This window comes from Palaemon carinicauda, chromosome 23, assembly GCF_036898095.1.
Source record: "Palaemon carinicauda isolate YSFRI2023 chromosome 23, ASM3689809v2, whole genome shotgun sequence".
Classification (NCBI taxonomy): domain Eukaryota; kingdom Metazoa; phylum Arthropoda; class Malacostraca; order Decapoda; family Palaemonidae; genus Palaemon; species Palaemon carinicauda.
Genome location: NC_090747.1, coordinates 92,019,262 through 92,047,130, shown reverse-complemented (window position 1 = coordinate 92,047,130; position 27,869 = coordinate 92,019,262). Strand labels below are relative to the sequence as shown.

General features: G+C 46.4%; 1 protein-coding gene across 1 annotated transcript in view; it reads left to right on the top strand.

Moving 5' to 3' along the window:
* LOC137617008 (ATP-dependent RNA helicase SUV3 homolog, mitochondrial-like) overlaps positions 1 to 27,869 on the top strand; it is a 110,479-nt gene that overhangs the window by 72,643 nt on the left and 9,967 nt on the right. The window contains exons 15-16 of the mRNA XM_068346867.1: positions 7,856 to 8,049; positions 11,492 to 11,634. Of these exons, the coding sequence (XP_068202968.1) occupies positions 7,856 to 8,049; positions 11,492 to 11,634 (337 nt within the window). The remainder of the gene's footprint in view (positions 1 to 7,855; positions 8,050 to 11,491; positions 11,635 to 27,869) is intronic.

The window sequence follows — 27,869 nt, the reverse complement described above, 5'->3', positions numbered from 1 at the left end:
CAGCCTCTTTTAAGGACCTCACATTAAAAACTCTTTTCCTCGTGTGCTTAGCAACAGCTAAAAGAGTAAGTGAGATCCACGCCTTCAGCAGGAACATAGGTTTCACATCTGAAACGGCTACGTGTTCCTTGCAGCTCGGTTTTTTGGCTAAAAACGAGCTTCCTTCCCGTCCTTGGCCTAAGTCGTTCGAGATCCCAAGCCTGTCCAACTTGGTGGGGAACGAACTAGAGAGAGTACTTTGCCCAGTTAGAGCTCTTAGGTACTATTTAACCCTGGATAGGTACGGTGGGTCGTTTGCGACCCCGAGCGTCAAAAAAAAACAGGTTTTTCTCACGTGACTCACCCCTGTGACTGAATTTGTGGGTGATCGACCTGCAGGAGGTGTCTCCCCTACACGCTCTAGTAGTGTCCAGATGTGCATTGCTGTAGCTGTACTCCTTCCCCAATTTCTGAGACGCGTCGGGGTCGTTCGCGTCCGAGTTTACCCTTCTGAGGTAGTTTGCATAATTATCAAAGTTATTACGTATTATGAAATTGTCGTAGAATGGTGCAACTTGTATAGGTTATCAGTTGTGGAAAGTCTTGGTGGATTGTTTGGCTACCATGTGCATATTTTTTTTTTTAGTTAAAATGTCGTTCATCACCACGAGGACCATTTTACCGCGAGTGCCCCTTTTTCATTTTTTTTCATTTTTTTGCCAAGTCATTTTTCCGTAAGATATTGCCAAATAGTGTCGTAAAACTTTTGCTTGTTTAGTGTTGGAAAGTGTGTCTAGATGATCTGGCTACCCATGCATGACTTTGTTTTTGTCAGATACGACGTAGTTATTGGTATATTGGGTATTTAACTGCGGTTACCAATTTCTGTTTTTTTTTCAATATTTGTAAAAATTACTACGTAGTAAGGAATTGCCGTATATTATTCATTTTTTTTTCATGTTTACGTGTTAGAAAGTGTGCCTTGATGGTTGGGCTAACACGTGCATGTCTTTTTTTTTATCTGAGATGTCGTATATTAGAATGTCGGGCATTTTACCGCGAGTGTCCCTTTTTAATTTTTTTTAATTTTTTTGCCAAGTCATTTTTCCGTAAGATATTGCGAAATAGTGTCGTAAAACTTTTGCTTTTTTAATGTTGGAAAGTGTGTCTAGATGATCTGGCTACCCATGCGTGATTTTGTTTTTGTCAGATACGACGTAGTTATTGGTATATTGGGTATTTAACTGCGGTTGCCAATTTCTGTTTTTTTTTCAATATTTGTAAAAATTTACTACGTAGTAAGGAATTGCCGTATATTATTGATTTTTTTTTCATGTTTATGTGTTAGAAAGTGTGCCTTGATGGTTGGGCTAACACGTGCATGTCTTTTTTTTTTATCTGAGATGCCGTATATTAGAATGTTGGGCATTTTTCCGCGAGTGCCCCTTTTTATTTGTTTTGCATTTTTTTGCTTAGTCATGTTACCGTAAGGAATTGGCAAGTAGTGTCGCAAAACTTATATTTTTATAGTGTTGGAAAGTGTTTCTAGATGATCTGGCTACCCAAGCCTATTTTTTTTTTAGCCAGATATGGCGTATATATAAGTATGTGTTCGATTTTCCTGTGATTGCCATTTTTTCGTTTTTTCCCATTTCTTTCAAAATTACTACGTACTAAGGAACTATCACAGAGTAATATTTCATTTATATGTTTATTTGTCGGAAAATATGCCTTGATGGTTTGCCTAGCACGTGGCTGAAATTTTTTTTTTCTGAAATGCCGTATATTAGAATGGCCATTTTTCCACGAGTGCCCCTTTTTATTTGTTTTGCATTTTTTTGCTTAGTCATGTTACCGTAAGGAATTGGCAAGTAGTGTCGCAAAACTTGTACAGTGATACCTCGGTACTCGACCATAATCCGTTCGAGATCCGTGTTCGACCTCCGATTTGTTCGAGTACCGAATTTTTTTTCCCCATAAGAAATAATGGTATATATTCTATTCCGTTCCCAAGCACTCGAACAGGCCCAAAATATTAATAAAACGTGTACCTAAACAACAATAATTATCTAAATGTGTATGAAATTGGTCAGAAAATCCTATAAAACAATTTTAAACCATTTACTGTACTAAAATAAAACAATTTTAAACCATTTTCTGTACTGTAGTGAACATACCTTTGAGCAGCGGTTCGATGGCATACAGGGATGGATGTGGAGAGGATGGAAGGGGGAGGTTACTGCTTGGAAGGAGAGTCCCCTTCCATGATGTGGCGGGGTAGTTCTCCTTCAGGAGTTGTTTCTCTCTCCAATGAAAGGGTGGGCAGATCTATTTCAGGGGTTTCTTCTCTTCTTTGTCTCTTCTTTGGAGGAGAAACAGGCTTTGATGTAGCAGCTTTCTTTTCTTTTGTGAAAAACTGGTCTATTGTTAATTGTTTCTTCCTCCTCTGCAGTATTCTTCGAAAATGATACATGACACTATCATTAAACATATGCACTGCCCGGTTTGCTACTGCAATTTCTGGGTGGTATTTTTCAGCAAAAGCCTGCACATCTGCCCACTTGGAACAAATTTCATTGATGAGAGAACTTGGAACATCCTCCCTTACCTCATCCTCTTCTGAAGATTCCTGCTCCACAATCAGATCCTGCTGCTGTTGTTGTTGCAGGTGCAACAATTCCTCCACAGTCAACTCGGTAGAATGGCTTTCTACAAGCTCATCAATATCATCCTTGTCGACCTCAAGCCCCAAACTCCTGCCCATGACAACAATTTCCTCAACGACATCAGTGTCATCAGAAATTACAGGGGTAGCAGTGCTTGGACCCGCCTCTGGTTGGAAACCTTCAAACTCCCTCTCTGTGACACATGATGGCCACAGCTTACGCCAGGCAGAGTTCAATGTCCTATAGGTCACACCTCGCCAAGCTTGGTCAATCATGTTAACAGAGTTGAGGATGCTGAAGTGTTCCTTCCAGAATTCCTTTAGGGTCAACTTCGTGTCACTGGTCACTTCAAAACACTTTCTGAAAAGGGCCTTGGTATAGAGTTTTTTGAAGTTTGAAATGACCTGTTGGTCCATGGGCTGGAGTATGGGAGTAGTATTGGGGGGCAAGAATTTGATTTTGATAAAGCTGTATTCTTCTTTCAAGTCATCCTCGAGACCTGGAGGATGTGCAGGAGCATTGTCCATAACCAGAAGACATTTCATTGGCAAGCTCTTTTCAATGAGGTAAGCCTTAACCTGGGGGGCAAACACTTCGTTTATCCACTCAGTAAAGAATTGTCTTGTGACCCAAGATTTAGTGTTCGAGCGCCACATAACTGGTAGTGCACTTTTACAAATATTATTTCGTTTGAACACCCGGGGGTTGTCCGAGTGGTACACTAACAAGGGTTTGATCTTGCAATCGCCACTTGCATTTGCACACAGCAACAATGTTAGCCTATCTTTCATTGGCTTGTGACCTGGCATCTTCGTCTCGTCCTTGGTAATGTACGTATTGGCTGGCATTTTCTTCCAAAATAACCCAGTCTCATCACAATTAAAGACTTGTTGTGCGATCAAATTTTGTTCATTTATGTACCGATCGAATTCCCCCACGTATTTATCGGCTGCAATTTGATCCGAACTAGCTGCCTCCCCATGCCTAGTAACACGATGAATACCTGTTCTATTACGAAACTTTTCAAACCAACCCCTGCTCGCTTTAAATGTAAATGAATCACTTTCACTGGTACTCGGACTTTTCTTCACTAATTCTTCATAGATATGCAACGCTTTTTCACAAATGAACGCTTCACTAACACTTTCCCCGGCCAACTGTTTTTCTTTAATAAATATTAAAAGCAACTTTTCCATCTCCTCAATCACTTGTGGCCTTTGCTTAGTTACCGCCGTAACTCCCGTTGCAACATTCGCCTTCTTAATCATTTCTTTATGCTTTAAAAACGTAGAAATGGTCGACTTCGCCATTCCGTATTCTACCGCTAAATCGGACACTCGTACACCATTCTCATATTTCGCTATAATTTCCTTCTTCAACTCGATCGTTGTTCGCACTGTTTTCCTCTTCTCCTTCCCCTTAACACTCATTACTTTCTTGGGACTCATTATGAAAGCTAAAAAAGCAATTAAAAGCACTGAAAATCACTAAATCACAACGAATGCTGATCGCGCGTTGTCTGAGTGACGCTCTCGAGAGAACTGATGCTTCCCGAACAAGCGAGAGTGGCCGAGATGGCGCGATCATCACAAAGCCCATGCGGTCGTCACGTGTTCGGCTGGTCGAGTACCGAATTTTTGGTCGAGCACCGCAGCAAAAATTTCTCGAAAATTTTGGTCGAACTCCGAATTGTTCGAGTATAGAGTCGTTCGACTACCGAGGTATCACTGTATTTTTATAGTGTTGGAAAGTGTTTCTAGATGATCTGGCTACCCATGCCTATCTTTTTTTTAGCCAGATATGGCGTATATATAGGTATGTGTTCGATTTTCCGGTGATTGCCATTTTTTCGTTTTTTCCCAATTCTTTCAAAATTACTACGTACTAAGGAACTATCACAGAGTAATGATTCCTCTAGATGTTTATTTGTCGGAAAATTTTGTTTACTTTTTTTTTGATTGAATATCATCAAATTTTTTTAGCTAAAATATTGTTTTACATTTTTTTTTTCGATTTTATTTCCCTTCAAAAAAAATTTTTTGGGTCAGAATTTTAATTTTATAGTCGTAAAATAATCGACAATTATCCAGCAACCCACCATACAATTTTTATGCATATCCAATAATAATTAGATTTGTAAATAACACCTTGAAATTGACATACCCTTCCTACATTTCAAGTGGCAGATTAGGGAGTCTGAGTCAGTGTGGTTGGCGGCCATTTTGTGGACATATCCGAAGCGTAAGCTGCCCTATCTATATATATTCTTGTTCCCTATAGAATTTGTGATATTTTGGTATATTTTTACCTGCATAAATATCATATTATATATTAAATATATGTATTTTTTTACGAAATTTCCAAGTACTCAAAAAATTACCTTTAGATATGGCCCCTGATATAAATGTAATTTACAAAATAATGAAGATTTTTTTACATATTTCTATTTTAGGATAACATATGTTTATTCCCTAAAAAAATTAGCCACTTCCTATTTCATTTGGGTACCCAAAAAAATTCATGAAATTTGGACAATTTTTTTTGGCCAAAAAAAGTTACCCTTTTTTTCTCATTTCAGATCTTCACCTCCATGGGTCTGACTTCATCCAAAATACATCAAGATGTGTCCTAAACATTCAAGAATCAATTCCTAAAAGGATTTGTGTATATATGTATAAACTTTTTTTTTATGAATTTTTATGTCGTCTTTTTTTTTTTCTACTTAATTTTTTAAAATATTTATAATAAATAGTTTTTCTGCAGATGAGTAGTATTTATCTTTACAGTTGTTTTAAGCATTCATTGAAGTTTTTTTTGGCAAAAGAAAAAAGGAGGTTACTGCAAAAACTGATTTTTCAAGAATTTTTTTTGGCGTCGGGGTCGTTCGCGTCCGAGTATACCCTTAAAGGGGTGTCCGAGGACCGTACCTATCCAGGGTTAAGAAGGTCAAAGCCATTACGAGGACAATCAGAAGCTTTATGGTGTGCTATCAAGAAGCCTTCTCTACCGATGTCTAAGAACGCAGTTTCTTACTACATCAGGCTTCTGATTAGAGAGGCACATTCTCATCTGAAGGAAGAAGACCTTGCTTTGCTGAAGGTAAGGACACATGAAGTGAGAGCTGTTGCTACTTCAGTGGCCTTCAAACAGAACCGTTCTCTGCAGAGTGTTATGGATGCAACCTATTGGAGAAGCAAGTCAGTGTTCGCATCATTCTATCTCAAAGATGTCCAGTCTCTTTACGAGAACTGCTACACCCTGGGACCATTCGTAGCAGCGAGTGCAGTAGTAGGTGAGGGCTCAGCCACTACATTCCCATAATCCCATAACCTTTTTAACCTTTCTCTTGAATACTTTTTATTGTTGTTCTTTTGGTTGTACGGTCGGCTAAGAAGCCTTCCGCATCCTGGTTGATTTGGCGGGTGGTCAAATTCTTTCTTGAGAAGCGCCTAGGTTAGAGGTTGTGATGAGGTCCTTTAGTATGGGTTGCAGCCCTTTATACTTCAGCACCTAAGAGTCGTTCAGCATCCTCAGAGGACCGCTAGGCTCAGTAAGGAAGACGTACTTAAAAAAGGCAGAGTAATGGTTCAAGTCGACTTCCTTACCAGGTACTTATTTATTTTATGTTTGTTATTTTGAATAACTGATAAAATGAAATACGGGATACTTAGCTTCTTTGTTAACATATATGCTGGTCTCCACCCACCACCCTGGGTGTGAATCAGCTACATGATCATCGGGTAAGATTAATATTGAAAAATGTTATTTTCATTAGTAAAATAAATTTTTGAATATACTTACCCGATGATCATGAATTAAAGAACCCGCCCTTCCTCCCCATAGAGAACCAGTGGACCGAGGAGAAAATTGAGTTCTTGTTGACAAGAAGTACTTGAGTACCTGCTCACAGATGGCGCTGTTGTGTACACCCCCACCTGGATAGCGATCGCTGGCGTATCCCGACCGTAGATTTCTGTCGGGCAACGGAGTTGACAGCTACATGATCATCGGGTAAGTATATTCAAAAATTTATTTTACTAATGAAAATAACATTTTTATCTGTACTGAATTACGAAAAACTGCTTTTTATCTGTACTGAATTATGAAAAACTGCTTTTTATCTGTACTGAATTACGAAAAACTGCTTTTTATCTGTACTGAATTACGAAAAACTGCTTTTTATCTGTACTGAATTACGAAAAACTGCTTTTTATCTGTACTGAATTACGAAAAACTGCTTTTTATCTGTACTGAATTACTTTTTCAGTCCCAAAACTTGGGCTTTACCCATAAATGCCCCTGTGCCCCCCATATATCATCTAGTTTTTATCCGATTATTATAAAATTTTCAGAATAATTGCCTATTACAGAGAGTTACTTACTGAAATCAACTTAAGATGTTTTTTCTAATTACAGTACTTATAAGTTTAAATCCAAGGACTAGGAAATAATTTTTCATAGACAGAAGTCAAAATTTCATGTTATGTGATATGAATAAACAAATTTTATTATATAAAACAAAATTGGTTTTACAGTAGTTACTATTATTCTTATTTAAATAAAAAATGAAGTTTACATAAACTTAAAAGAATCTGTTTTATTGATAAATAATTAAAAGGGTTTTTTTTTTTTTTTTCATTTTGTGACTTTTTTATTAAACAATTGTAGAAAAAAATTATGCAAGATAATAAGTACTGTAATCTTATGACATTGGTGTGTCCCTTGAGAACGTGAAATATGGATACAGTTATGACTTTTGAAACTTATTAACCCTTTTACCCCTAGGCTATTTGGAAATTTCCAACCCTTAACCCCCAGGGGGTTATTTTTTTCCCAGCACATTTTGCAGTATATTTTTTTTAAATTGCTCTAACAGCCTTAATTTTTGTCATAGAGAGGTCAGGTTGGTCTCATTCTCTTGGAAAATGCCTGAATTTTCTCAAAAAATTATCAAATATGAAAAACAAAAAATTTTATAGCATTTTTTTGCAAGGACGTATCGGTACGTCCATGGGGGTAAAGGGATGGCTTTTGTGAAACGTACCAGTACGTCCTTTGGTGGTAAAAGGGTTAAAGCTTCTTAAGTTTTAAGAATATGTAATTATCTTCAGGAACTCCCAACAGATAGGCAGGGTAATATATATGGCATTACAGTAGGATCACTGCTGTTATTTTCAATTTGAATTATTATTATGAATGCGTTTTTCCAGTTATCGGTTCTCTGATATGTTTCCTGATGCAGACCTTGTTAGAGACCTTCAAAGAGAACTTGATGGACTTATAGAAGATGGCGTTTCTAATATAACTACTCTTGTGCAGAAGTCTAGTACTCGCATTTCAAACTTGGACGACAGTGAAGATACATTCATTATGGATCAAAGAAAGAAGAATTCTAACAAAGGAAGTAAGTGTTATGGTTCAATCTTTTAATGTTTTATTAAGATTTTTTTCCACCTCATGTTTTGCAGTAACCCACTATGTAGTGCAAAATTTTCTGATGGATTTTATGATAGTTTACTTCAAATTACATTATTAAACATGGCTCCAAAGAGTTTGTTACTTCAAATTACATTATTGAACAAGGCTCCAAAGAGTTTGTTACTTCAGATTACATTATTAAATAAGGCTCCAAAGAGTTTGTTACTTCAAATTACATTATTGAACAAGGCTCCAAAGAGTTTGTTACTTCAGATTACATTATTAAACAAGGCTCCAAAGAGTTTGTTACTTCAAATTACATTATTGAGCAAGGCTCCAACAAGATTTGCCTTTAAATTTATTAAAGGGATATTACAGCTAGAGTGGATGGATGAACCATTCATTAGAACCTTGAAGTAGGAAAAACATACCTAATATTACTTGGATTGGTGTGTAATGAACTAGAAAAAAAATTTCTGAGACTGGTAATTTAGCAACTAATGTGCTTGTGCTGTACTCTCTCCCATATAAGACTTTGGGGATTGTCACATCGTAATCATCATCACTTTACACTGATAACAAGCTGATGAATTTTCTCTCTTCTCTTTTACCTGGTGGGTTTTCAGCCCGATTCCTCTTGTCCCAGTCTTCCCCTATGTGTCTCCCCTCACCAACAATCTTGGCCTTACCCTTGTTTGACAACTGTCCCCACCCTATTGTATTCCACTCTTTTACAACTGGTTACTTCAGCTCCCTTCTCATCAATGTCTACGCCATGTTAATTGTTCAGATCTTTCAACTGTTGGTTTCCATTTGATCTATGATCACTCTTTTCAGTTCACACCAGTCATGAAGTTCATAATTTTTTGGTAGGAATTTTTTTCTGAATCTTCATCATTTTTGATAGGTACTGTACTTGAATTCCCACTTCAATGAAGCCCTTATACATGTGCACTTATTCATACATGTATCGCAGATTTTTCTTTTGTTTATCAATGGAATACCGAGATCTGTTGGATACTAATATTTGTATATTTCAACGATCTATATTATTCAGGTTTTATTACGCTATCTTATTGCTCTCTTCATTCTGGCTTGCATTCCATCACAAATGTTAAACCTCATCCCACATATATAACAGTTTCACAACAAACCTGGTACTTAATGTTATTAGCCCGCATTCATGGTTTTAAGTGTGTTCATATGAATTCCTCCTCAAAGAAAATGGTATTTGTTGATTTTAAGCAGTTACTCTCAGCACCAAATTCTAAAGAGGCAGACATTTGTTACTTTTCAGAAATTTATAGAAATTATATAATTTATTCCATCTTTTAGGGAGAAAATTGAGATTGAATGCTTTTAGAAAATAATCTATACCTACTGTAGAAATAGATAGCCGTGTTAAAGTCTACACTGGATTTTGCACTGGGGTCGTACTGTCATGCATCTTCCACAGTGCACTGTAAGCATTACTAATTGGCCATGGCAGCGATACAGATTTATTATTGACGTGACTGCTAACTTGAATGTAAAGTAATCCTTCACTATATCATGGCTGTCGTTTTGCTCCATCAGTACATTGGCAATTTCTAGATACAGTATATAAATCTAGATTGTGGACTCTGTATCGCAAGTTTCTAAGGGCAGATAAGATTTACATTTTTCATATTTTTGTTATCTTTGGTTAAAAATTCCTTTTTGGTCTTATAAAATCTTAAATTTATAAAACTAATGAAAAATTAGTTATAACAATGAAAAAAAAAAAACTATACCGTAGATCTCTGTATCTACTTGCTGTTTTTCAGCTATTAGGGGAGTTGGGCTTGGAATATAACACTACGCTGAGGAATGAGTCACTTTCAGGCAAATATACTTTCATTGTTTGATAGATTTTGTATTTTAAGCAGCTTTAGTCTTGTCCAAACGTATGAATGTTTGATGCTGTTAATTTAAATCCTTTTTAATTAAAATTATATACTATTTGTGTTCGTGTGCACGACTTTGTAATATAGATGCTTTTATGAGGGTAATCATCATTTAATGATCAGTCTGACATATAATAGTGTTTTTTAATGACTGGTACTTTCCTTTTTGTTTTCCATTGATTTCTAAATTATAATTTATTAAGTTCTGCTATTTTGTTAATTTTTGCATGCCTTCTACTTTACCTCCAATTCCACTTCCTTTTTCCCATTTTCTTCAACCTCTTAACTACAAGTTCATAGTGCAACATGGGAATTTTGCCCCTTCATTACACCTCTGTGCTAGATAGCCCCACTTGGCCTTGTACTTTACCTAATGACCCAAAATCTATACAAATATATCCATTCAACTGCATCCTTAGTTATGGCAACTTGAAACCACATTCAGCATAAGACAGTGTCCTAAGTAGTATTAGCAGAGACCAAACTTAAGCCAGGAACAGTGCCCAGTGCAAACTTAACCAAGATCAGATCCCATCTGAGGGCATATTAATGTTTTGCATAGAGATGTGTACGGTTCAGTTTCAAAGACTGGCTACAGCTGTGTTGGGACCAAGACCATGCCAGGAGATTTGCGCAGTTAGTGTTACTAAAAGCTTCTAAAGTATAAGACCAAACCTATATAAAAACCAGGATAGCTGACATCATGAGTTGAATATATATGGTGAGAGCAAATAAGTAGAGACTAAACTAGTCTTAGGAACCAAGTCTTATTGAAGTTGGTCATTTGATAACCAATGTACAAAGCTTGGTTACGCGACTTTATAAAATACCAGGTATTTAGTATTAGGTATGTGATGAGAATGCGTACATTACTTTCTTTCATAGAACCATTTACATCTGCAGTATCGTTTCATTTGTTCATCCTTTTCTTAGTGTTTCAATGACACCTTGGATTAAAATACTCTAATACTCTTTACTTCTAAAGACTTTAAAAGTATTTTTGTTGCTGTTTATCATTTGTGCTACTTCCTGTGTATCTGTTTTCTCCTAGCATCTGCATCACCACCTTATTCCTTCCAGCGGCCATTCCTGCATACAGTGTGTAACCCCATCTTTAAGGTTTTTTTTTCCCCTCCTATCAGAAATTCTTAGCACCTCTCTTCATATCAAAATGTTATCAAACCCTGAACTTTGGAGTGTTTACTTCTCCTTTGTCCATTGTTACTACTTTGTTTTTCAGAAGCCTTATGCCCATACTACCTTTACTTATTTGTTTTAAATACATTAGAGAGCAGCTGTATCCATGAGGCTCTAGAAATTGTTAACTCTGAAGGTGTAACTGTTTTTAATGACCCATACATTAGAAATTAACAAGTGCTAGGTGTTCAACTTTGCTCTATCTGGCGAGCTAACGCTTTTCTTGGAAGTATTCTTTATAAATCTATGGAAAGTGTATATGAAAAAGTTTTGAATATATTTTGTAAATGTCCATATATTTTACAGAAATAAGAATGCCTCGGACCCAAGAGAGGGACAGGAAAGAGAAGGGAAGTATAGGTCGTGGCAGACTTACTGACAGACTGTTGGCTCAGGGATTATTGTCACCCAAAATGTTAGCTGAATTACAAAGAGAATGGCAGCAAATGGTGAGTAATTGTAATTCATCTAGATATTTCTAGGACTTATCAACTACACTCATTAGTAGATTAAATCTAGCTGTACAAGAAAAGATTTTGAAATTGCATCAGGTAATAAAAAAGTAAGTTTAGTGTATAAATATATTATAAATTGGTTTAATGAGACCAAATTCAAAGTTCTTTCCCAAAAAATAATTGTACTTGAATTAGAGGAATGAAGCAAGGCGAGTCAGGAAAAGTTGGACAGTTAAGAGCTATTTTTTGTAGTTTAGCCACATTATCAGTATTTGTTTTTTAAAGGAAATGACAAAAGAATAATTATTTCATACAATTTATTACAATTATTTTCTGTTACATGATAAACTTTGGAAAAAGGAAAGGGAATAATTTGTTTCATCACATTCTCTGTCCTATGTTCAGACATACCTTTTTTGTTTAGCAGGTTGAAGAGTGATTATTCATAGATATTGCACTCACATTGGGCGAGTTTTCAAGCTAGATAGCTCTCCATCCCTTACCCCTTTATTTCAATTTTCACATAGATTAAACTAAAGTGACACTAAGTACGTTGTGCGTATTTTACAGGCTTTATAGTTTTCCCTAGGTACTTTTTTCATAATTCAGTATTTCATATTTGTTGAATTTATTCTGTACCTGGTAATATTGTGTTTTGCAAATAACCAAAGCTGGCACCATAGTTAAGAGGGTAAAGGGAGACTTTTGCAGTTACTGACTTTGTCGCTTGAAGTTAATTTACCTCATGCTTATTTTTGGTGTTGAATATCAATTATTTTTCAGTAATATTTCAAGTCACATGGTTTTATATATATAAATGGTGTCTGGAAAAATGTGATAAAACAAATTACATACTTATTATACACATATACAAGCCTTTGATGTTGAACCAAAAACTAATGCCTTTCATATCCTCTTTGAACATAATTTAAATGTTTACAGTAATCATTAAACTGTGCAAGGATTCAATTTTGTCGTTGGTAATTATACAATTTTAAATTTTGTACACAAAGTTTATTTTTATGCATGCAACAGCAAACTTACCTAGACACTCAAGGAAGGGGTTTTCTTTTCCCCTGTATTCTAAAGTGGACAAGTATTTACAACCAGCTTTGGTAGATCATGTACACCAGTTAAACTTCTCCGAACTATCGAAGTCCTGGTGCTGCTGCCTCGCTGCTGTTGCACCTGCTCGCATTTACTACCAGCTCACTTTTCCCTGGCATTTCTACCCGCATCTGTGGTCCTGTTCCACTTACATAATTGTCGCAGAGGCTATACTGCACCAGCAACTGGCAATGCTTCAGCACCACCTATCCACACCCCTAGTGCCACAGCTAAATGTGAACATAACTCCAGTATTCCTGCCACGTACATAATTTTTGCGTCTACATTTTGTTGATAATAGCTGCCTGTGCTCATGCCCATCAGAGTCTGTATTGACCATCCACACACTCCTGTCCAAATGATTGGGGAGGACTTTAAGCCACAGCTATCAGCAAAATGGCTCCTCCACCAACTATTGGTAATTTTTCTTCTGCTGCATTACCAGCTATCTGCACTGCTGCTGCTTCTGCACCACTGACTACAGACACTACCAGTGCAGCTACACCACCAGCTGTTGACACTTCTGCTTTTGTACTCCTCTTGCACTGCTACTTCTCCACCAGCTACCAACAACACCTCTGCAATACTAGGAATTCTGTGCTGATTATGCTGCTGCACCACTAGCTACTTGTCACTCATACTACAGGTGCAGATAAAGCTATCTTCAATTCTTCTGATGTTACAGTATTATTACTGTCGCTCCTGCTGTACCACCAGTTACTGGAACTCCTGCTGCATGATCAGTTATTGACACTGCTGCTGTGCTAGCAAGTTGTGGTACTACTAATATTACTACTGCAATACTAACTACTGATACTCCTGCTACTGCACTGACAGATACTGGAAAACTTCTTGCAACCACTACTACTGCTGTACCACCAGCTATCAAACACTGCATCTGTTGAGGTGCCTCTGTACAACTTAGTTAACATCACTCCAGTTCCACCTTCCAACACCATCAGCTCCACCACCATTACTGTAATAATTAACCTAATGTTGACGCACTCTTGGTGCTGCATCTCTTGCTACTGGGTACTTTCTTAGCTATATCACCAGCTACCGGGCACCTCCGCAGAAGTAGAAAATACCAACTTTAGCAATATCACAGTTACATAAAAAACAGCAGCAGAAAGTGTCAACTATGGCAGCATCAGAAAGTGCCAATTGAAGCAGCATCAGAAAGTGCCAATTACAGCATCAGAAATAGTGCCAGATAACGTATCAAGAGTGCCAACTGAGGCAGCAACAGAAAAAGGGCCAAACTATGGCAGCATCAGAAAAAGTGCCAACCTATGGCAGCACTAGAAACGAGTGCCAAACATGACAGCACCAGAAAGATTGCCAAACATGGCACCACCATAAAGAGTGGCCACTATGGCAGCACCAGATAGTGCCAACTATGGCAGCACCAGATAGTGCCAACTATGGCAGCACCAGATAGAGTGCCAACTATGGCAGCACCAGAAAGAGTGCCAACTATGGCAGCACCAGAAAGTGCCAACTATGGCAGCACCAGAAAGAATGCCCACTATGGTTGCATCAGAGTGGCAGCTATGGCATTACCAGAAAGTGCCAACTGTGGCACCACTAGAAAGAGTGACAACTATGGCAGCACCAGAAAGTGCCGACTGTACCAGCACCAGAAAGAGTGCCGACTGTGCCAGAACCAGAAATAGTGCCGACTGTGCCAGCACCAGAAAGAGTGCCGACTGTGCCAGCACCAGAAATAGTGCCGACTGTGCCAGCACCAGAAATAGTGCCGACTGTGCTAGCACCAGAAAGTGCCAACTATGGCTGCACCAGAAAGTGCCAACTGTGGCACCACTAGAAAGAGTGCCAACTATGGCAGCACCATAAAGAGTGCCAACTATGGCAGCACCATAAAGAGTGCCAACTATGGCAGCACCAGATAGAGTGCCAATTATGGCAGCACCAGAAAGAGTGCCAACTATGGCAACACCAGAAAGAGTGCCAACTATGGCAACACCAGAAAGAATGCCCACTATGGCAGCACCAGAAAGTGCCAACTATGGTTGCATCAGAGTGGCAGCTATGGCATTACCAGAAAGTGCCAACTGTGGCACCACTAGAAAGAGTGACAACTATGGCAGCACCAGAAAGAGTGCCGACTGTACCAGCACCAGAAAGAGTGCCGACTGTGCCAGAACCAGAAATAGTGCCGACTGTGCCAGCACCAGAAATAGTGCCGACTGTGCCAGCACCAGAAATAGTGCCGACTGTGCCAGCACCAGAAATAGTGCCGACTGTGCCAGCACCAGAAATAGTGCCGACTGTGCCAGCACCAGAAATAGTGCCGACTGTGCCAGCACCAGAAAGTGCCGACTGTGCCAGCACCAGAAATAGTGCCGACTGTGCCAGCACCAGAAAGTGCCAACTATGGCTGCACCAGAAAGTGCCAACTGTGGCACCACTAGAAAGAGTGCCAACTATGGCAGCACCATAAAGAGTGCCAACTATGGCAGCACCAGAATGAGTGCCAACTATGGCAGTACCAGAATGAGTGCCAACTATGGCAGTACCAGAATGAGTGCCAATTATGGCAGCACCAGAATGAGTGCCAACTATGGCAGCACCAGAATGAGTGCCAACTGTGGCAGCACCAGAATGAGTGCCGACTAATGGCAGCACCAGAAAAAGTGCCAACTAATGGCCGCACCAGAAAGTGCCAACTATGGTTGCATCAGAGTGGCAGCTATGTCATTACCAGAAAGGGCCAACTGTGGCACCACTAGAAAGAGTGACAACTATGGCAGCACCAGAAAAGAGTGCCAACCATGGCAGTACCAGAAAGAGTGCCGACTGTGGCACTTTATGGTGATGCATAGATGAGACTTTCTGGTGCGGCCATAGTCGGCACTCTTTGTTGTGCTTCCAAAGTCGGCACTCTTTGTTGTGCTTCCAAAGTCGGCACTCTTTGTTGTGCTTCCAAAGTCGGCACTCTTTCTGGCGCTGCCACAGTCGGCACTCTTTCTGGCGCTGCCACAGTCGGCACTCTTTCTGGCGCTGCCACAGTCGGCACTCTTTCTGGCGCTGCCACAGTCGGCACTCTTTCTGGCGCTGCCACAGTCGGCACTCTTTCTGGGTCTGCCACTGTCGGCACTCTTTCTGGGTCTGCCACAGTCGGCACTCTTTCTGGGTCTGCCACTGTCGGCACTCTTTCTGGTGCTGCCACAGTCGGCACTCTTTCTGGGTCTGCCACAGTCGGCACTCTTTCTGTGTCTGCCACAGTCGGCACTTTCTGTGTCTGCCACAGTTGGCACTCTTTCTGGGTCTGCCACAGTCGGCACTCTTTCTGGGTCTGCCACTGTCGGCACTCTTTCTGGGTCTGCCACTGTCGGCACTCTTTCTGGGTCTGCCACTGTCGGCACTCTTTCTGGGTCTGCCACTGTCGGCACTCTTTCTGGTGCTGCCACTGTCGGCACTCTTTCTGGTGCTGCCACTGTCGGCACTCTTTCTGGTGCTGCCACTGTCGGCACTCTTTCTGGTGCTGCCACTGTCGGCACTCTTTCTGGTGCTGCCACTGTCGGCACTCTTTCTGGTGCGGCCACTGTCGGCACTATTTATTGTGCTTCAACTGTCGGCACTCTTTCTGGTGCTGCCACAGTCGGCACTCTTTCTGGGTCTGCCACAGTCGGCACTCTTTCTGGGTCTGCCACAGTCGGCACTCTTTCTGGGTCTGCCACAGTCGGCACTCTTTCTGGGTCTGCCACTGTCGGCACTTTCTGGGTCTGCCACTGTCGGCACTCTTTCTGGGTCTGCCACTGTCGGCACTCTTTCTGGCGCTGCCACAGTCGGTACTTTCTGGCGCTGCCACAGTAGGCACTTTCTGGCGCTGCCATAGTCGGCACTCTTTCTGGGTCTGCCATAGACAACACTTACTGGTGCTGGCACAGTCGGCACTCTTTCTGGTGCTGCCACTGTCGGCACTATTTCTGGTGCTGCCACTGTCGGCACTTTTTCTGGTGCTGCCACTGTCGGCACTCTTTCTGGTGCTGCCACTGTCGGCACTCTTTCTGGGTCTGCCACTGTCGGCACTCTTTCTGGGTCTGCCACAGTCGGCACTCTTTCTGGGTCTGCCACAGTCGGCAATCTTTCTGGGTCTGCCACAGTCGGCAATCTTTCTGGGTCTGCCACTGTCGGCACTCTTTCTGGGTCTGCCACTGTCGGCACTCTTTCTGGGTCTGCCACTGTCGGCACTCTTTCTGGGTCTGCCACTGTCGGCACTCTTTCTGGTGCGGCCACTGTCGGCACTCTTTCTGGTGCGGCCAATGTCGGCACTCTTTCTGGTGCGGCCACTGTCGGCACTCTTTCTGGTGCGGCCACTGTCGGCACTCTTTCTGGTGCGGCCACTGTCGGCACTCTTTCTGGTGCGGCCACTGTCGGCACTCTTTCTGGTGCGGCCACTGTCGGCACTCTTTCTGGTGCGGCCATAGTTGTTGGCACTCTTTCTGGTGCTGCCATAGTTGTTGGCACTCTTTCTGGGTCTGCCATAGTTGTTGGCACTCTTTCTGGGTCTGCCACTGTCAGCACTCTTTCTGGGTCTGCCACTGTCGGCACTCTTTCTGGGTCTGCCACTGTCGGCACTCTTTCTGGTGCTGCCATAGTCGGCACTCTTTCTGGTGCTGCCACAGTCGGCACTCTTTCTGGTGTGGCCACTGCCGGCACTTTCTGGGTCTGCCACAGTCGGCACTCTTTCTGGGTCTGCCACTGTCGGCACTCTTTCTGGGTCTGCCACTGTCGGCACTCTTTCTGGGTCTGCCACTGTCGGCACTCTTTCTGGGTCTGCCACTGTCGGCACTCTTTCTGGGTCTGCCACTGTCGGCACTCTTTCTGGCGCTGCCACAGTCGGTTCTTTCTGGCGCTGCCACAGTAGGCACTTTCTGGCGCTGCCACAGTCGGCACTCTTTCTGGGTCTGCCATAGACAACACTTACTGGTGCTGGCACAGTCGGCACTCTTTCTGGTGCTGCCACTGTCGGCACTCTTTCTGGTGCTGCCACTGTCGGCACTCTTTCTGGTGCTGCCACTGTCGGCACTCTTTCTGGTGCTGCCACTGTCGGCACTCTTTCTGGTGCTGCCACTGTCGGCACACTTTCTGGTGCTGCCACTGTCGGCACTCTTTCTGGGTCTGCCACAGTCGGCACTCTTTCTGGGTCTGCCACAGTCGGCAATCTTTCTGGGTCTGCCACTGTCGGCACTCTTTCTGGGTCTGCCACTGTCGGCACTCTTTCTGGGTCTGCCACTGTCGGCACTCTTTCTGGGTCTGCCACTGTCGGCACTCTTTCTGGTGCGGCCACTGTCGGCACTCTTTCTGGTGCGGCCACTGTCGGCACTCTTTCTGGTGCGGCCACTGTCGGCACTCTTTCTGGTGCGGCCACTGTCGGCACTCTTTCTGGTGCGGCCACTGTCGGCACTCTTTCTGGTGCGGCCACTGTCGGCACTCTTTCTGGTGCGGCCACTGTCGGCACTCTTTCTGGGTCTGCCACTGTCGGCACTCTTTCTGGGTCTGCCACTGTCGGCACTCTTTCTGGGTCTGTCACTGTCGGCACTCTTTCTGGGTCTGCCACTGTCGGCACTCTTTCTGGGTCTGCCACTGTCGGCACTCTTTCTGGTGCGGCCACTGTCGGCACTCTTTCTGGTGCGGCCACTGTCGGCACTCTTTCTGGTGCGGCCACTGTCGGCACTCTTTCTGGTGCGGCCACTGTCGGCACTCTTTCTGGTGCGGCCACTGTCGGCACTCTTTCTGGTGCGGCCACTGTCGGCACTCTTTCTGGTGCGGCCATAGTTGCTGGCACTCTTTCTGGGTCTGCCATAGTTGTTGGCACTCTTTCTGGGTCTGCCATAGTTGTAGGCACTCTTTCTGGGTCTGCCACTGTCGGCACTCTTTCTGGGTCTGCCACTGTCGGCACTCTTTCTGGGTCTGCCACAGTCGGCACTCTTTCTGGTGCTGCCACAGTCGGCACTCTTTCTGGTGCGGCCACTGCCGGCACTTTCTGGGTCTGCCACAGTCGGCACTCTTTCTGGGTCTGCCATAGTTGTTGGCACTCTTTCTGGGTCTGCCATAGTTGTTGGCACTCTTTCTGGGTCTGCCATAGTTGTTGGCACTCTTTCTGGGTCTGCCATAGTTGTTGGCACTCTTTCTGGGTCTGCCATAGTTGTTGCACTCTTTCTGGGTCTGCCATAGTTGTTGCACTCTTTCTGGGTCTGCCATAGTTGTTGCACTCTTTCTGGTGCTGCCACAGTTGGCACTCTTTCTGGGTCTGCCATAGTTGTTGGCACTCTTTCTGGGTCTGCCATTATCGACACTCTTTCTGGGTCTGCCATAGTTGTTGGCACTCTTTCTGGGTCTGCCATTGTTGTTGGCACTCTTTCTGGGTCTGCCATAGTTGTTGGCACTCTTTCTGGGTCTGCCATAGTTTTCGGTTTTTTCTGGTGCAGCCATAGTTGTTGGCGCTCTTTGTTGGCACTCTTTCTGGCGCTGCCATAGTCGGCACTCTTTCTGGGTCTGCCATACACAACACTTTCTGGGTCTGCCATACACAACACTTTCTGGTGCTGGCACAGTCGGCACTCTTTCTGGTGCTGGCACAGTCGGCACTCTTTCTGGTGCTGGCACAGTCGGCACTCTTTCTGGTGCGGCCACTGCCGGCACTCTTTCTGGTGCGGCCACTGCCGGCACTCTTTCTGGTGCGGCCACTGTCGGCACTCTTTCTGGTGCGGCCACTGTCGGCACTTTCTGGTGCGGCCACTGTCGGCACTCTTTCTGGTGCGGCCACAGTCGGCACTCTTTCTGGTGCGGCCACAGTCGGCACTCTTTCTGGTGCGGCCACAGTCGGCACTCTTTCTGGTGCGGCCACAGTCGGCACTTTCTGGTGCGGCCACAGTCGGCACTTTCTGGTGCGGCCACAGTCGGCACTTTCTGGTGCGGCCACAGTCGGCACTCTTTCTGGTGCTGCCACAGTCGGCACTCTTTCTGGTGCTGCCACTGTCGGCACTCTTTCTGGGTCTGCCATAGACAACACTTTCTGGTGCTGGCCACAGTCGGCACTCTTTCTGGTGCTGCCACTGTCGGCACTCTTTCTGGTGCTGCCACTGTCGGCACTCTTTCTGGTGCTGCCACTGTCGGCACTCTTTCTGGTGCTGCCACTGTCGGCACTTTCTGGTGCTGCCACTGTCGGCACTCTCTGGTGCTGCCACAGTCGGCACTCTCTGGTGCTGCCACAGTCGGCACTCTCTGGTGCTGCCACAGTCGGCACTTTCTGGCGCTGCCATAGTCGGCACTTTCTGGGTCTGCCATAGACAACACTTCTGGTGCTGCCACAGTCGGCACTCTTTCTGGTGCTGGTGCTGCCACTGTCGGCACTCTTTCTGGTGCTGCCACTGTCGGCACTCTTTCTGGTGCTGCCACTGTCGGCACTCTTTCTGGTGCTGCCACTGTCGGCACTCTTTCTGGTGCTGCCACAGTCGGCACTCTTTCTGGTGCTGCCACAGTCGGCACTCTCTGGTGCTGCCACAGTCGGCACTCTCTGGTGCTGCCACAGTCGGCACTCTCTGGTGCTGCCACAGTCGGCACTCTCTGGTGCTGCCACAGTCGGCACTCTCTGGTGCTGCCACAGTCGGCACTTTCTGGCGCTGCCATAGTCGGCACTTTCTGGCGCTGCCATAGTCGGCACTCTTTCTGGGTCTGCCATAGCACACTTCTGGTGCTGCCACAGTCGGCACTCTTTCTGGTGCTGCCACTGTCGGCACTCTTTCTGGTGCTGCCACTGTCGGCACTCTTTCTGGTGCTGCCACTGTCGGCACTCTTTCTGGTGCTGCCACTGTCGGCACTCTTTCTGGTGCTGCCACTGTCGGCACTCTTTCTGGTGCTGCCACTGTCGGCACTCTTTCTGGTGCTGCCACTGTCGGCACTCTTTCTGGTGCTGCCACTGTCGGCACTCTTTCTGGTGCTGCCACTGTCGGCACTCTTTCTGTGCTTCACTGTCGGCACTCTTTCTGGTGCTGCCACTGTCGGCACTTTCTGGGTCTGCCTCAGTCGGCACTCTTTCTGGGTCTGCCACAGTCGGCACTCTTTCTGGGTCTGCCACAGTCGGCACTCTTTCTGGGTCTGCCACAGTCGGCACTCTTTCTGGGTCTGCCACTGTCGGCACTCTTTCTGGGTCTGCCACTGTCGGCACTCTTTCTGGTGCTGCCACTGTCGGCACTCTTTCTGGGTCTGCCACAGTCGGCACTCTTTCTGGTGCTGCCACAGTCGGCACTCTTTCTGGTGCTGCCACAGTTGGCACTCTTTCTGGTGCTGCCACAGTCGGCACTCTTTCTGGTGCTGCCATAGTTGTTGGCACTCTTTCTGGTGCTGCCATAGTTGTTGGCACTCTTTCTGGGTCTGCCACTGTCGGCACTCTTTCTGGGTCTGCCACTGTCGGCACTCTTTCTGGGTCTGCCACTGTCGGCACTCTTTCTGGGTCTGCCACTGTCGGCACTCTTTCTGGCGCTGCCACAGTCGGCACTCTTTCTGGCGCTGCCAGTCGGCACTTTCTGGGTTGCCACAGTAGGCACTTTCTGGCGCTGCCATAGTCGGCACTCTTTCTGGGTCTGCCATAGCACACTTTCTGGGTCTGCCACAGTCGGCACTCTTTCTGGTGCTGCCACTGTCGGCACTCTTTCTGGTGCTGCCACTGTCGGCACTCTTTCTGGTGCTGCCACTGTCGGCACTCTTTCTGGTGCTGCCACTGTCGGCACTCTTTCTGGTGCTGCCACAGTCGGCACTCTTTCTGGTGCTGCCACAGTCGGCACTCTTTCTGGTGCTGCCACAGTCGGCACTCTCTGGTGCTGCCACAGTCGGCACTTTCTGGTGCTGCCACAGTCGGCACTCTTTCTGGTGCTGCCACAGTCGGCACTCTTTCTGGGTCTGCCACAGTCGGCACTCTTTCTGGGTCTGCCACTGTCGGCACTCTTTCTGGGTCTGCCACAGTCGGCACTTTCTGGGTCTGCCACTGTCGGCACTTTCTGGGTCTGCCACTGTCGGCACTCTTTCTGGGTCTGCCATAGTTGTTGGCACTCTTTCTGGGTCTGCCATAGTTGTTGCACTCTTTCTGGGTCTGCCATAGTTGTTGGCACTCTTTCTGGGTCTGCCATTATCGCACTCTTTCTGGGTCTGCCATAGTTGTTGGCACTCTTTCTGGGTCTGCCATGTTGTTGGCACTCTTTCTGGGTCTGCCATAGTTGTTGGCACTCTTTCTGGGTCTGCCATAGTTGTTGGCACTCTTTCTGGGTCTGCCATAGTTTTCGGTTTTTTCTGGTGCAGCCATAGTTGTTGGCGCTCTTTGTTGGCACTCTTTCTGGGTCTGCCATTATCGCACTTTCTGGGTCTGCCATAGTTGTTGGCACTCTTTCTGGGTCTGCCATAGTTGTTGGCACTCTTTCTGGGTCTGCCATAGTTGTTGGCACTCTTTCTGGGTCTGCCATAGTTGTTGGCACTCTTTCTGGGTCTGCCATAGTTGTTGGCACTCTTTCTGGGTCTGCCATAGTTGTTGGCACTCTTTCTGGGTCTGCCATAGTTGTTGGCACTCTTTCTGGGTCTGCCACTGTCGGCACTTTCTGGTGCTGCCAAGTCGGCACTCTTTCTGGGTCTGCCATAGTTGTTGGCACTCTTTCTGGTGCGGCCACAGTCGGCACTTTCTGGTGCTGCCACAGTTGGCACTCTTTCTGGGTCTGCCATAGTTGTTGGCACTCTTTCTGGGTCTGCCATTATCGACACTTTCTGGGTCTGCCATAGTTGTTGGCACTCTTTCTGGGTCTGCCATAGTTGTTGGCACTCTTTCTGGTCTGCCATATTGTTGGCGCTCTTTCTGGGTCTGCCATAGTTTTCGGTTTTTTCTGGTGCAGCCATAGTTGTTGGCGCTCTTTGTTGGCACTCTTTCTGGGTCTGCCATTATCGACACTTTCTGGGTCTGCCATAGTTGTTGGCACTCTTTCTGGGTCTGCCATTGGGTCTGCCATAGTTGTTGGCACTCTTTCTGGGTCTGCCATAGTTGTTGGCACTCTTTCTGGGTCTGCCATAGTTTTCGGCTCTTTCTGGTGCAGCCATAGTTGTTGGCGCTCTTTCTGGGTCTGCCATAGTTGTTGGCGCTCTTTCTGGTGCAGCCATAGTTGTTGGCGCTCTTTCTGGTGCAGCCATAGTTGTTGGCGCTCTTTCTGGTGCAGCCATAGTTGTTGGCGCTCTTTCTGGTGCAGCCATAGTTGTTGGCGCTCTTTCTGGTGCAGCCATAGTTGTTGGCGCTCTTTCTGGTGCAGCCATAGTTGTTGGCGCTCTTTCTGGTGCAGCCATAGTTGTTGGCGCTCTTTCTGGTGCAGCCATAGTTGTTGGCGCTCTTTCTGGTGCAGCCATAGTTGTTGGCGCTCTTTCTGGTGCAGCCATAGTTGTTGGCGCTCTTTCTGGTGCAGCCATAGTTGTTGGCGCTCTTTCTGGTGCAGCCATAGTTGTTGGCGCTCTTTCTGGTGCAGCCATAGTTGTTGGCGCTCTTTCTGGTGCAGCCATAGTTGTTGGCGCTCTTTCTGGTGCAGCCATAGTTGTTGGCGCTCTTTCTGGTGCAGCCATAGTTGTTGGCGCTCTTTCTGGTGCAGCCATAGTTGTTGGCGCTCTTTCTGGTGCAGCCATAGTTGTTGGCACTCTTTCTGGTGCAGCCATAGTTGTTGGCACTCTTTCTGGTGCAGCCATAGTTGTTGGCACTCTTTCTGGTGCAGCCATAGTTGTTGGCACTTTCTGGTGCAGCATAGTTGTTGGCACTCTTTCTGGTGCATCAATAGTTGTTGGCACTCTTTCTGGTGCATCAATAGTTGTTGGCACTCTTTCTGGTGCTGCCACTGTCGGCACTCTTTCTGGTGCGGCCACTGCCGGCACTCTTTCTGGTGCGGCCACTGCCGGCACTCTTTCTGGTGCGGCCACTGTCGGCACTCTTTCTGGTGCGGCCAGTCGGCACTCTTTCTGGTGCGGCCACAGTCGGCACTCTTTCTGGTGCGGCCACAGTCGGCACTCTTTCTGGTGCGGCCACAGTCGGCACTTTCTGGTGCGGCCACAGTCGGCACTCTTTCTGGTGCTGCCACTGTCGGCACTCTTTCTGGTCTGCCATAGCATACTTTCTGGTGCTGGCCACAGTCGGCACTCTTTCTGGTGCTGCCACTGTCGGCACTCTTTCTGGTGCTGCCACTGTCGGCACTCTTTCTGGTGCTGCCACTGTCGGCACTCTTTCTGGTGCTGCCACTGTCGGCACTCTTTCTGGTGCTGCCACTGTCGGCACTCTTTCTGGTGCTGCCACTGTCGGCACTCTTTCTGGTGCTGCCACTGTCGGCACTCTTTCTGGTGCTGCCACAGTCGGCACTCTTTCTGGCGCTGCCATAGTCGGCACTCTTTCTGGTCTGCCATAGCACACTTCTGGTGCTGCACAGTCGGCACTCTTTCTGGTGCTGGTGCTGCCACTGTCGGCACTCTTTCTGGTGCTGCCACTGTCGGCACTCTTTCTGGTGCTGCCACTGTCGGCACTCTTTCTGGTGCTGCCACTGTCGGCACTCTTTCTGGTGCTGCCACTGTCGGCACTCTTTCTGGTGCTGCCACTGTCGGCACTCTTTCTGGTGCTGCCACTGTCGGCACTCTTTCTGGTGCTGCCACTGTCGGCACTCTTTCTGGTGCTGCCACTGTCGGCACTCTTTCTGGTGCTGCCACTGTCGGCACTCTTTCTGGTGCTGCCACTGTCGGCACTCTTTCTGGTGCTGCCACTGTCGGCACTCTTTCTGGTGCTGCCACTGTCGGCACTCTTTCTGGTGCTGCCACTGTCGGCACTCTTTCTGGTGCTGCCACTGTCGGCACTCTTTCTGGTGCTGCCACTGTCGGCACTCTTTCTGGTGCTGCCACTGTCGGCACTCTTTCTGGTGCTGCCACTGTCGGCACTCTTTCTGGTGCTGCCACTGTCGGCACTCTTTCTGGTGCTGCCACTGTCGGCACTCTTTCTGGTGCTGCCACAGTCGGCACTCTCTGGTGCTGCCACAGTCGGCACTCTCTGGTGCTGCCACAGTCGGCACTCTCTGGTGCTGCCACAGTCGGCACTCTTTCTGGGTCTGCCATAGCACACTTTCTGGTGCTGCCACAGTCGGCACTCTTTCTGGTGCTGCCACTGTCGGCACTCTTTCTGGTGCTGCCACTGTCGGCACTCTTTCTGGTGCTGCCACTGTCGGCACTCTTTCTGGTGCTGCCACTGTCGGCACTCTTTCTGGTGCTGCCACTGTCGGCACTCTTTCTGGTGCTGCCACTGTCGGCACTCTTTCTGGTGCTGCCACTGTCGGCACTCTTTCTGGTGCTGCCACTGTCGGCACTCTTTCTGGTGCTCACTGTCGGCACTCTTTCTGGTGCTGCCACTGTCGGCACTCTTTCTGGGTCTGCCACTGTCGGCACTCTTTCTGGGTCTGCCACAGTCGGCACTCTTTCTGGTGCTGCCACTGTCGGCACTCTTTCTGGGTCTGCCACAGTCGGCACTCTTTCTGGGTCTGCCACTGTCGGCACTCTTTCTGGGTCTGCCACAGTCGGCACTCTTTCTGGGTCTGCCACAGTCGGCACTCTTTCTGGGTCTGCCACTGTCGGCACTCTTTCTGGGTCTGCCACTGTCGGCACTCTTTCTGGTGCTGCCACTGTCGGCACTCTTTCTGGGTCTGCCACAGTCGGCACTCTTTCTGGTGCTGCCACAGTCGGCACTCTTTCTGGTGCGGCCACAGTCGGCACTCTTTCTGGTGCTGCCACAGTCGGCACTCTTTCTGGTGCTGCCATAGTTGTCGGCACTCTTTCTGGTGCTGCCATAGTTGTTGGCACTCTTTCTGGGTCTGCCACTGTCGGCACTCTTTCTGGGTCTGCCACTGTCGGCACTCTTTCTGGGTCTGCCACTGTCGGCACTCTTTCTGGGTCTGCCACTGTCGGCACTCTTTCTGGCGCTGCCACAGTCGGCACTCTTTCTGGCGCTGCCAGTCGGCACTTTCTGGGTTGCCACAGTCGGCACTTTCTGGCGCTGCCATAGTCGGCACTCTTTCTGGGTCTGCCATAGCACACTTTCTGGGTCTGCCACAGTCGGCACTCTTTCTGGTGCTGCCACTGTCGGCACTCTTTCTGGTGCTGCCACTGTCGGCACTCTTTCTGGTGCTGCCACTGTCGGCACTCTTTCTGGTGCTGCCACTGTCGGCACTCTTTCTGGTGCTGCCACAGTCGGCACTCTTTCTGGTGCTGCCACTGTCGGCACTCTTTCTGGTGCTGCCACAGTCGGCACTCTTTCTGGTGCTGCCACAGTCGGCACTTTCTGGTGCTGCCACAGTCGGCACTTTCTGGGTCTGCCACAGTCGGCACTTTCTGGGTCTGCCACTGTCGGCACTCTTTCTGGGTCTGCCACAGTCGGCACTTTCTGGGTCTGCCACTGTCGGCACTCTTTCTGGGTCTGCCACTGTCGGCACTCTTTCTGGGTCTGCCATAGTTGTTGGCACTCTTTCTGGGTCTGCCATAGTTGTTGCACTCTTTCTGGGTCTGCCATAGTTGTTGGCACTCTTTCTGGGTCTGCCATTATCGCACTCTTTCTGGGTCTGCCATAGTTGTTGGCACTCTTTCTGGGTCTGCCATTGTTGTTGGCACTCTTTCTGGGTCTGCCATAGTTGTTGGCACTCTTTCTGGGTCTGCCATAGTTGTTGGCACTCTTTCTGGGTCTGCCATAGTTTTCGGTTTTTTCTGGTGCAGCCATAGTTGTTGGCGCTCTTTGTTGGCACTCTTTCTGGGTCTGCCATTATCGCACTTTCTGGGTCTGCCATAGTTGTTGGCACTCTTTCTGGGTCTGCCATAGTTGTTGGCACTCTTTCTGGGTCTGCCATAGTTGTTGGCACTCTTTCTGGGTCTGCCATAGTTGTTGGCACTCTTTCTGGGTCTGCCATAGTTGTTGGCACTCTTTCTGGGTCTGCCATAGTTGTTGGCACTCTTTCTGGGTCTGCCATAGTTGTTGGCACTCTTTCTGGGTCTGCCACTGTCGGCACTTTCTGGTGCTGCCAAGTCGGCACTCTTTCTGGGTCTGCCATAGTTGTTGGCACTCTTTCTGGTGCGGCCACAGTCGGCACTTTCTGGTGCTGCCACAGTTGGCACTCTTTCTGGGTCTGCCATAGTTGTTGGCACTCTTTCTGGGTCTGCCATTATCGACACTTTCTGGGTCTGCCATAGTTGTTGGCACTCTTTCTGGGTCTGCCATAGTTGTTGGCACTCTTTCTGGTCTGCCATAGTTGTTGGCGCTCTTTCTGGGTCTGCCATAGTTTTCGGTTTTTTCTGGTGCAGCCATAGTTGTTGGCGCTCTTTGTTGGCACTCTTTCTGGGTCTGCCATTATCGACACTTTCTGGGTCTGCCATAGTTGTTGGCACTCTTTCTGGGTCTGCCATTGGGTCTGCCATAGTTGTTGGCACTCTTTCTGGGTCTGCCATAGTTGTTGGCACTCTTTCTGGGTCTGCCATAGTTTTCGGTTTTTTTCTGGTGCAGCCATAGTTGTTGGCGCTCTTTCTGGGTCTGCCATAGTTGTTGGCGCTCTTTCTGGTGCAGCCATAGTTGTTGGCGCTCTTTCTGGTGCAGCCATAGTTGTTGGCGCTCTTTCTGGTGCAGCCATAGTTGTTGGCGCTCTTTCTGGTGCAGCCATAGTTGTTGGCGCTCTTTCTGGTGCAGCCATAGTTGTTGGCGCTCTTTCTGGTGCAGCCATAGTTGTTGGCGCTCTTTCTGGTGCAGCCATAGTTGTTGGCGCTCTTTCTGGTGCAGCCATAGTTGTTGGCGCTCTTTCTGGTGCAGCCATAGTTGTTGGCGCTCTTTCTGGTGCAGCCATAGTTGTTGGCGCTCTTTCTGGTGCAGCCATAGTTGTTGGCGCTCTTTCTGGTGCAGCCATAGTTGTTGGCGCTCTTTCTGGTGCAGCCATAGTTGTTGGCGCTCTTTCTGGTGCAGCCATAGTTGTTGGCGCTCTTTCTGGTGCAGCCATAGTTGTTGGCGCTCTTTCTGGTGCAGCCATAGTTGTTGGCGCTCTTTCTGGTGCAGCCATAGTTGTTGGCGCTCT